Below are 11593 nucleotides of genomic sequence, written 5' to 3' on the forward strand. Positions count from 1 at the left end.
CTCTTCGTCCATGTTTGATATTTGGTGTCCTTTTCTTCGATTTACATCAGTTCTGCTTGTGTTGTTTCAAAACGTGCGCTCACTATTTTCGGCGTGAGTTCTTTGACCAATCAGATCTCCGATCTGTTTCAACGTGCATTGGGCAGCAACGCCAAAACGTCAGTCGACCAAAAAAATTTTATGCAAGATTTGGAAGGATGTAACGACACGCATTTTAATAATGTAGTGGAGTACAAAGTACAGATAATTGCTGAAAAATCTACTTGAGTAAAAGTATAAGTATGCATTATTTTTTTTACTTAAGTAAAGTATAGATACGTAAAAATTTACTTAAGTACAGTAACGAAGTACAAATACTTCGTTACATTCCACCACTGCTGATCACTACCACTTTGTTTATTTAAATGGGGAGTCATCTCAATTATCACCAGTAAAATATGGAGTGCCACAAGGATCTGTTGTAGGTCCTCTGCTATTTTCAGTATACATGTTGCCCAGGGGTGTAATGATACACATATTCGTATTGAACCGTTCGGCATGGGGCTTTCGGTTCGGTACGCATTACAAACTGAACAATTCGATTCGTTGGACTAATCTTATTACATTTGAAAAATAAAACAGCTTAAATATGAGAAATATAATGTTCTCCGTGCAATTGCGCTCAACAAGGCAGCCCAAACAAAGTAACAGACAACATGCTGTCTGCCCAGTGGCGTAACTTTAGCGGACAGGCACACACTGCAAAAGGCCCTGTGATAATCTCCCCTTGATGGGTTGCATCGAAAGACGATGATCTCGTATCAACGATGGCCAAAGACATTGTCAAAAACATCAATTGTTGGCAATATTAAGATATTTGGGCATTTCCAATTAATATAGGCCTGTTACATTCTTATTTTTATTAGGCCTATTATTATTATTATTATTATTATTATGAAGTTACTTTTATTATTAAATTAAAATTACAATTAATTTCCCCCGCAATAATTACCAAATAACTGACTTGCTGCAAGGATAACAAAAGATTAGGCTAGCCTATATATTTACTCCTCAATTAAAATGTTTTAAAAAAAAAAAGTATTTTAAAACAGGTCTATTATACAATGAATTATAGGCCTATGATTAAAATATTAACACTTCACTCAAGCACCGACTTTCAAAAACAACCTGTTTAACAAAAAATATGTTTCTTTTTTTTTTTTTTTTTTTTTACTGTGTATTATTAGAAATATTAAGGGAATAAATTAAAACAGTTAGCTACACCGTTATCAGCATATGTTTAAGTAGATTTGTCTCTCGTTGTCTCTATGCGGTGCCAGATGCCGAAAGCTCCGTCATTACTCCGTCATTCTGTTTTTACTTTCACTTTCTGCACAGTGAATTGACTGAAATTAAGACGTTCACTGGCATAACTCTTGCGCAAACTTTGCACGTTGCTTGTGTGTGATATCCATTGGCTCGCCTTTGTGGTTTAAAACAGAAATATTTACAACATTCCAACATATTTCCAATATTCCCAACATCAAACCTAATCGTGAATTTTGTGAACCGTTACACCCCTAATGTTGCCCCTTGGTAATATTATTAGAAAATATGGGATTAGTTTCCATTGTTATGCTGATGATACTCCACTAAACTATATATCTCAACAAGACAAGAAGAAACTTCAAAATTATCTAAGCTAACAGAGTGTGTTAAAAATGTAAAATATTGGATGACCAATAATTTTCTCTATTAAATTCGGATAAGAGAGAGATATTACTTATTGGACCAAAAAACAGTAAACAGAATCTCTTGGATTACAATTTTTAACTAGACGGAAGTACTGTTACTTCTACAGTCAAAAATCTGGGTGTTATACTAGACAGCAACTTGTCTTTTGAGAACCATATTTCCAATGTTACAAAAACAGCATTCTTCCATCTTAGAAACATTGCCAAGCTACGAAACATGTTCCCTTTTTCTGATACAGAAAAGCTAGTTCATGCATTCATGACCTCTAGACTGGACTATTGTAATGCACTGCTAGGTGGTTGTCCTGGTCGTCCTGCATCTTATTCACATAATGCATCTTATAATCTTGTACTGCAGTTATATCTGATCAAATGCACATTATTATTCTATTATTTCTGTACCTCAACTTGACATAGTCATCATTGATAAAATACTACAAAATATATTGTAGAAACTTTCATTTGTTATAAAGCTGCTTTGCAACGATTTGTATCGTGAATAGCGCTATACAAATAAACTTGAATTTAATTGAACTGAATCTGGAGCGGGTTTTATTCTAGATTAGGGATCACAAACCCGAATTGGACCAATCAGCTGTGAGCAAACTGACACATATCTGACGCAGTAAAGCCCCTCGCCCTGTAGATCTTGCTTCACTCTAAAGCAGTTTAGAGTGAAAGAAATTCACTATATAAATGATTAAATTCAGTTGATTAATTTGCATCATCCGATATTTTCTTTCTGCTGCCTTCTCAAACTTTTGCTGCAGTGTTTATTACTGCCTTGTAAAAGCATTTCAATTAATTTTATTTTTTATTACAATATCAGAGAAGTGAATTGTGCTAGCTCTCGCAAGAAGTAAATCAAACCTATGCTCTCCATGTTACGTGTGATTGGCTGTTTGCTGCATGTGTCACACTTGCAGGTACACACAAACTCTGAGTTGATACTCAGACACCCGCTGAACCTGATCTAAACCAGGTTGGATTTGTTTGGTTGTGCCACCTACTCTGAAACTCAGAGTTTATTAAGATTATGACTAAAAACATTGCTGAATTCTCAAATACAATTATGTTTAACCTAGTAAAATGCATATTATAATCTACAGTTTTTAAGGTTTTTTGCATACTACATAACCAGTCAATAACCTTATTCAACACAGTACTATTATTCAATTATCAAAAAAAATGTATTAGATGAACATAGTGAAGTGAAGTGACATACGGCCAAGTATAGTGACCCATACTCAGAATTCGTGCTCTGCATTTAACCCATCCATAGTGCACACACACACAGCAGTGAACACACACACACCGTGAACACACACCCGGAGCAGTGGGCAGCCATTTATGCTGCAGCGCCCGGGGAGCAGTTGGGGGTTCGGTGCCTTGCTCAAGGGCACCTCAGTCGTGGTATTGAGGGTGGAGAGAGCACTGGACATTCACTCCCCCCACCTACAATCCCTGCCGGCCCGAGACTCGAACCTGCAACCTTTGGATTACGAGTCCGACTCTCTAACCATTAGGCCACGACTTCCCCCATAACAGAACAGTAAGTGTAAGGTTCCACATTCAATACAACTTAATGTATTAATCCTATCAAACCTATCGCACCTATCAGCAGCAGAATGCCTTTGTAGAATGCCTTCAGTTACCACTGTGAACAATACTGAGCCATCCCTAAGTTTATAGAATTAAACAAAAATCACATTCACAGCAATGAAATTATTATATTAAATTTGGTAGATGCAACTTTCTTAGTGCATGTGTGAATTTCTAAGTAGAATGTGTGTTATTTTAGCTTTATACTTGTCTAAATCTTTCTTTAAGCATTTTTTGCACAGTTATGACAGTTATGTCACATTACTTTATTTTAATGCTATGAAAATGGTAATGACAGAAATCAGAAATGATGAAAATCATAAATTATAACTTTGCACAGACAGTGTTCATTTTTTGTTCTTTTAAAAAGTCTCATGTTAAGACTTGTGGTTTTGAAAGAGTGTATTTTAACATTTATTGTAGTGCAGCACCTTGTCCCATAGACTCCTATTGTAAATTCATTACTATAAACATATTTTTGTTTTTACAAACTAAGGGACTTTGTCTTGCATTATATTATCTTCATTTTTATGATAACCGCACCTGTTTGGGAAGTCCACGGATCCTGCAAGCTCCTCATATTCCATATGAAACACACTGGAGAATGTGTTCTGTAACATAAGCAGAACAGCAATTACTTACTCTGCAGTTTCACTCACAGAGGTAAACTTTGAGAAGGTTTAACACAGAGGTAAGCCAGTATTTCTGAGGCTTTTTAGTGCTATTAGTGTCTGGCTGCCTGTGTAAACCTAACATTGAATATCTGCAGTCACATAGTTTAATGTGCCTGTGTTTGTGCATTTCTGGAAGGGTTAGAATTTCCCACTCATGACAAGTAAATAGTTATGAAGCACGGTTCAGTATGAAAAGTATTCTGAAAGCAGTCAAAACAAAAAAAGTTCATAATGGATCTGTGCAATAGACAAGGAGAAATGCGATAAATTATGAGTTGATTCCAGATTTTATAACAGATGTCAAATATGGGTTTGTCGACAAACTTGTCTTTCCTTTGCAACAGCTGCTCTTTCCAAATTTGAAGACACTAGGAGGACAGTGTCTTAATAAATTAAGGTGCCATTCGAATGCACTTCAAACCTGCCTCGGTTAGGAAGACTAGGTGATCGTAGACCTCAGTCTTTCACAATGTTTAATCTCTTTCCATAACAATCACTATCACTGTGACCTGGAGAATGCATTCATAAAATTAACAAGCTGTCTTTCTACTTTATATCTGGACTATGGTGCAACTTCCAAAGACTATAAAAACTGTGTGTCAAGTTGAGGAAAACCACAGCTTTTTCTATGAACAGAGTAGGCAGAACTAGGTTTCTAGGTCAACAATGACCTCTGAATTATGATACACATCTCAAAAACAGAACTCTCTCTGAAGAGATCAAGACTTTCTTTATAATACCACCTTCACCACAACAGCTCACTTATCTAGACAACCTAAACATCTATATGTAGAATGCAGTTCCTTTGTATTTTAGAAGTATCGAGAACTATGGACATTCTCCATTAACACTAATAACTAGAAACCTTAACTTGGGCCACTGCATGGCCTAAATGTGGCCTATAATTTCAGACCTATTGCAATACGTGACGTAGATAAACTGGACAAGGCAACTGAAGGTAATGTTCCAGTATAAATGTTTAATTCTATGCCTCTGTCTGCTTTGACTGTAAACAAAGGTTTACCACATTCATATTAATGATTCTGCCTCAACATCATTGAAAATGGAATAATTGTAATTAATTCAGACAATTAGGCATGCATGGTGTTTTAAATTCACACATGAAGCGAAATACTTATAAACCAACCTAACAAATTACTTTGTGTTCTAGGTGCACCTTCGTAGTGCAGTTATTTTGGGTTGTTTGCAAAGCCGGAAATAGGGAACACTGCACATACAGTCAGTGCACCTTTCAAAATTGCTCAATGGGAAGGGAGGATTAAAAAAAAAAAATGTAGTACCATGATTCATCTACCCTTCTATGTGACACATTTCCCTTTGATCTTAACAGAAGTGCATATTGCTGGAATACATAATATTTTCCTTATTACAGTTTGTGCAAAGCGGCAATATATATTGAAATTCAGCAAGCACTGGTATTTCCTTTAGAAAATGTCATTTGAAATATCTGGTATTTTGGGTACATGAGGTGCATGTGTATTTGATGCCATATTTCTTTGGCAAATAAGGAGGCAATTTAAGTGAAGTTCTCTGCTAGTGAGTCTGCTATAAAGGAAGCAAGTGTTTCTTAACTCTCTCACTCAGCTATGGAAATAGCCTATACAGCCTCTCTTTTATAATGCCTAAATGCTGCACATTAGCATTGGTGAACTATTAACAAAAAAATCGTAATCGTATTGGGGTAAAATGTAAAAGAAAAGGTTGCTCTTTAGACACTAGTCAGGCCTACAGATATTCACCATTATGTTCTGGAATTAATCAAAATAAATGAATCTAAGAGATTTAATCTAAAATAATCTAAGAGATTTTAATCATGTTAAATAACTCAATATATGTTTTTCTAAATTAAACAAAAATATGTTGCATTATATGCATTATATGCAATATGGTCTTGGAACATTTAGTCTCAACTACAAGCAATTCTTTTTGCTTTACGCTAAAAATACAGATGTCAAAAAGGCATGCTGTTTGAAGCCCAAGCTTATTTTTTTTCAAGCATCCTAAAGGGATATTTTGGATAGCCAGTATCTTGGTGACACCAAAGAAATGCAAAACATGTTGATATTTCCATGTTTTATGATCATAATAACTATTTGAAAGCTTTTAGTGTTTTGGAAATAAATGTGATGTGTTATTTTGGTCTTACAGCTGTTTCCCTGTCAGAAATGAAGACAGTGCATTCTTGAGCCTGCATGAAAGACAAGATGGTAGCCACAGTTTTCCTCAGTAAGACCTCCAAAGACTGCTGCTCTTCAAAGATCAGACTAGCCAGATCCAACAACACCTACAAAACACCCCAAAGAATGATCACTGCTTATAGCCAAGTTACTGTTTAATCACACCTATACTAAATTAATTTGTAATAAATGTGGAAAAATACCTGGTTTCGTCTGTTCTCCAGCTGTGAAGTCTCATAGAGTTGTGCATTGTGTAGCACTATGCCAGAGAAAGCCAGGTACGAAGAAAAGTCCTGTCGAGATGAAAAATTAACAAAAGATTATAATAAAATGACAGAAGCTATAAAATAACTATAAAATTAAATGTGCAAATTGTTCACCCTCTCATCTTGTTCTGTGAAGGCACTGTTCTCTCCACACCTTTTATTGATTGCTTGCGCTACTCCAACAACCTTTAAGCATTAATAAGATGTAGCAGTCAAGTTTTAATAGTAAATGTTGCAAATATTGTATAACAGTTCAGACATTTTTTGTATAAACTCATCTCTCACCTCATCTCTGTGATTTTTGATGGGCAAACACAAAATGCTCTGCGTCTTATATCCTGTAATTTGGTCCACTTCTGCATTAAAACGTGGATCCTGAAGGAGAAAAAAAATCAACCACAATTCCCATTTATCCAGCATTCCTATTAATTATGACTTACAATAATATCACTATTTTAAAAATCAGCTGCCCATTTCATAAGACAATGTAGTTTTTTTAAATAGTTCAATTCAACAGTTTTTTTTTCTTCTTATGCACCCTAGAAATACAACCTAGTCATACATGTTAAAGGAATAGTTTACCCTAATTAAATAAATAATCAATCTATCATATACATTGCATTTGTTTATTCAGTGTTTAGCCACAGGGTAGGGTATGCCTGGTTAGTATGCCTTGGGACTTTGTGTCTGTTGTTGTGATACCACCAGCCTATCAGCACTGTCATGACGTCATTTTATTCTTAATTTCTTGGGGCTCAGAAACAAATGTGTCCCTGAGCACAGTTGGCAGATTTCCAGATTTCACCCGAGCAACTGTTTGGCACCGTTACTGACACAGAAACGACATACTTCAAGTAAACAAATATGTTTTTAAGACAGATGACATTTAATGGCACCATGAGGATCTAGTGTTCTTTCTTAATTTTACCCTGTTGTTATAGGCGAAAACATAATCATGATGTTTTAAATGGTGACTGCTGGATTATTCCTCAAATGTTTATATGAAACAGTGTCTCACAAGACCATTAAATGCTTAAATTTCATGCCAAACATGGTTAAGGGTTTATCTTAATCTTAATTTACCTTAATATTTGTATTTTAAGATACATCCTGTTAAAGATTAAGATCTTCATTTTAATCTATTATTCTTTCTCTTTCTCTTTACCTCTTTTTCCTTTCCCTCTCCCTGAAGAACTCAGGGAAACACAATTAAACTAAATTACAAAGAGCTAAAAATACCCGCCGTCATTATTCAAACTGTTGGCCAGCAACTGAATTGCATAACATTTAAATCGAATCAAAGGCCTTAAGAGATATAGCCTAAATTGCTTTTCTAAGGAAAGATTTTATTAGTGCTAGGAGGGTATTATAAAGCAGTAAATTGTATTTCAGCTTCTGAAACCAAAGTGTTTCCTATGCACATGACAAGGTAATACAGAGGAATCAGATAAGAGGAGAATGCCTGCTGTCAGAAATTCTGTCTAATTATTGAGATAAGCAGGTAAATCCAAACTTTTGTCTATTCAAAGTTTCATTATAAGATGTAAGGGCGATGATACAGTCTGAGGGAAGAAACACAAATTTCTCTTAATTGTTGTCTTATAACAACTAGCCCATCTCATGACCAATAATTTCTACTTATTTTTTTCAATTTGTATTTATTTTAATTTGATGTATTTAAAATGTCACAATTTTTAATTTCCCATGGTGGATGAATTATCAACAAATTTAGGCATTCTCATTTATAGTCTTTTTAAGTAATAAAACACTGAAATGGCAAACAGTAGGTGAAATGACAGAGCCTCACCTCATATGCATTCTTGATGTTCAGAGGCTGTCCAGTGGCTGCCACATATCCCACAATTCCTTTGTTCCATTCTAGGCGAATACCACTGTTGGAAGCCTCCTCAAGAGTGGACCCTTCTGCAACATCAAATAGCCGGCTAACCAGGAACTTCCTGTTTGAACTGTCCTCTCCAACCAAGAACAAGGAATAGCGATCCGCAGCTATCAACTCGTGAGTGTGTAAGAAGATCCTGTGGCAGAGGGCAGTAAGGTCCAAGTGACTTGAAACATCACGTACAAGCTCCAACAGACGAGCATAGCGGTCCCCATTTTCATGAACTCCTGAGTCCATAATACCTCCGCCCTCATCTATCCCATTGCCTGAGCCAGGTCGCTGGGGGGGAGGAAGTGGCATCTGCACCCTTTCTGTATCACTAAGAAAAGTAAGCGAACCCTCAGCGTCTTTCACAACAATGGGGCGAAGTGGCCTATCAAACTCAGATGCAGAGATCTTTCGTGTAGGGGTGGATGGAGCTGGACTTGGAGATGGTGCATCTGTTGGACACAGTGGATGGAGGACCGATAAAGGTTCTGGGGGAGCTTTTGATCCTTCCCTAGATGGCTGAATGGACTGGACACGTTCAGCAAACCAAGCGTTGACCATTTCCCTTAAAAAGAAATGTAACCAAAAACATTAGCTTGGCAGTCTCTTGACCTAAAAAAATTACAAACACAAAAATCTGATTTGATAAATTTGATTATACCTAGTCATAAAGACAGTTCACTTGGTAATGCAACCAGACAGGTATTTCATAGGTAGGTAACACTCATACAAGTTCAGCTTCTAAAATCTGTCCTCCTAAATTTTCCTATACCTTTCAGGCTGGTCACATTAATGTGCATGCATGTTATACAGTAAACAAACTCAATAATTCCATTCAAGAGCTGCCATATGGCTTCCTCTTATACCGTCTCTGCTACTCAGCTGGAAAATCTGTTTCAACTCATCTACGGACAGTTGACCCAGCAAGATAAAACAGCAATGTAGAGAATTTTCACAGTTCACCTCAGCTATTTTAAGGTTTTATGGGCAGTTTGCTGGACTGGACCGATCTATAAAATGAACTGTTACAAAGGTTCTACTTTACATTCTCAAAGTTTTCATTAAAAGTTGAATGGGACATTGAGTTTAGCAGCTCAAATGGAAAACATTGGAATATATAACAACCCACAATCATAACAGTTGCTGATAGATTATTTCCAAATCTGTCAAAATAACACTAATATAGTGGCTTTTCTTAAACTAACACTACAATGAAAGCATTAAAATAGACAGTAACAAATGTTTTCAATGAAATGTTTAGCCTATTATTCGGGTAGGATATTCAAACTTCACCATAGTCTAAGTGGACCCGACCTAAATTGTCCTTGGCTAGAATAGTTTAAATAAATAACATTCCCTTTGAAGAGACACCATCCAACCATTTGCTAAAATTAGTAACTTCTAAAGTTACTCATGTTAAGAAGTCTTAATTTATCCCGGCCAATCGAATAGTTAGGATTTACATGTTTTTTTTTTTGTTGTTGTTTTTTTTTTCAGTGGTAATGAACGAATAAATAAATAAATAAATTAAACAAGCAAACAAACAGCTGGCCAGATGTTAGAGTAAAATATAATTGATTAAAGACAAATAAAACCAAAAAATAAAATAAATTAATTAGTTTTGGGGATTCCCAAAGGGCATGTAGGTGCTACACACAGCCAGGAACATCATTTGGTAGAATTTGTAAAATTTTTCAACCGTCTGTCTAATTCTTAACTACTTTAGTGGTTTGGCAATATGGGTGGCAAAATTGTATGAATTCCTACGATCCATACGTTTTTGTATGATCTGCTTACACCCCACATTTGTTTTCTAAAACTCTTACACTTTTGTATAAATCAAATCACACATTCATATTTGCAGAATTGCAAAATAGTTATGTTTTCTTATGAAAGCGGGTTGCCTTTTTTTTTTATTATTTGTTATGTCTGTTCTTCTTCCTCATTATTTCACAAGTAGGCTACTGGACAATAGGCTAGTTGCCTGGACATGTATGCACTCAGAGCCGGCGCCAGGTCACTTCCGTCGGGGGGCATTTAAATTTCTCGGGGGGCAGAAATCACGCTGTCGCAATGTCTCTCCCGAAGTGTGTGTGTGTGTGTGGGGGGGGGGGGGGGGGGGGGGGGGGGGGGTCTATCTTCTGTGCGCTGTTTTATCGGTACTTTCGCTTTCAAAATCGATCGCGTTCAGAAAGGAGGAGGAAGGATGGAAAGTGGGGGGGCACATTAACTCGTTGAGGGGGGCCGCGGACCCCCCCCCCCCCTTGGCGCCGGCCCTGTATGCACTGCAGGTGTTTTAATTAATCTAATATCATAGTTAAGGCAACTTATTTGTTTAAGCTCTGCATTAAAGTGCATAAAGTACATCAAATCAATCTATATATCAATCATTTCAATATGTAAAAGTTCACATCTTTGTTTCTAGGTTGTTATTGATTAAACAGTGTAAATAAAATCACCCATACAATGTGAAATTGCAACACACAACCTCAGATTTGATTAATTTCTCTAATAAACGAGTTCCAAATTACGTTTACATCGGAGTTCACAAGAAAAAAAAATGCAGTAAATACTGACACTTTCCTTTACAATCAACAAAAAAATGTAAAACAGCTAAAGTTAAAATGAAGGCAAATATTTGGCGATGATGAGAACATGGAGCGCTGAGTTGCGTAGCTGCGGCAAGCGTGTATACATCTTCATTACAGGACTACATGTCTTTAAACTGAACTAGCAATCTGCGCCTTTGAACTTACCGAGAAGCCTTTCGCACAAAATAAGAATGTGCGAACTCTAGGTTATCGTCAAGCCAAGCCTCCATCATCCTCTCACTTTCGGGAGGATAAACCTCCATTCCGCCTGCACTGATCAGCCGGTGGATATCATCCGCCTGCTTTCTCCTGATGTTCAGTCACAAACACACTTCCACCACAACCAGCCACCGGCGTCTACACTGGCTGCACTATTACTCCCCCGCCCCCCCCGCCACACACACACACACACACACACACACACACACACACATGTTGGTTTTTGTGGTTTATGGGGACTCTTAATGTTTTTTTATACTGAACAAACTGTGTGTGCTATTGCCCTACACCTAAACTTAGCCCTCACAGGAGACTTTGTGCATTTTTAGATTTTCAAAAAAACACCATTTAATATGTTTTTTAAACCTTTTGAATTACGGGGACATAGGCAGTGTCCTCATAAACCACCTTCATATTGTAAT

At 36.6% G+C, this 11593-nt stretch overlaps 1 protein-coding gene across 1 annotated transcript in view; it reads right to left on the reverse strand.

Moving 5' to 3' along the window:
• The window catches only part of LOC306882922 (cGMP-specific 3',5'-cyclic phosphodiesterase-like), a 29291-nt gene extending 17959 nt beyond the window's left edge, over window positions 1-11332 (reverse strand). The window contains exons 1-7 of the mRNA XM_079437925.1: window positions 11118-11332; window positions 8281-8926; window positions 6759-6848; window positions 6588-6659; window positions 6411-6500; window positions 6177-6314; window positions 3879-3946 (exon numbers count right to left, since the gene is read on the reverse strand). Coding sequence (XP_079294051.1) covers window positions 3879-3946; window positions 6177-6314; window positions 6411-6500; window positions 6588-6659; window positions 6759-6848; window positions 8281-8926; window positions 11118-11215 — 1202 coding nt within the window. The 5' untranslated portion in view covers window positions 11216-11332. The remainder of the gene's footprint in view (window positions 1-3878; window positions 3947-6176; window positions 6315-6410; window positions 6501-6587; window positions 6660-6758; window positions 6849-8280; window positions 8927-11117) is intronic.
• Between the last annotated feature and the right edge of the window lie 261 nt (window positions 11333-11593).

Source organism: Barbus barbus (genome assembly GCF_936440315.1).
Source record: "Barbus barbus genome assembly, chromosome: 2".
Lineage (NCBI taxonomy): Eukaryota > Metazoa > Chordata > Actinopteri > Cypriniformes > Cyprinidae > Barbus > Barbus barbus.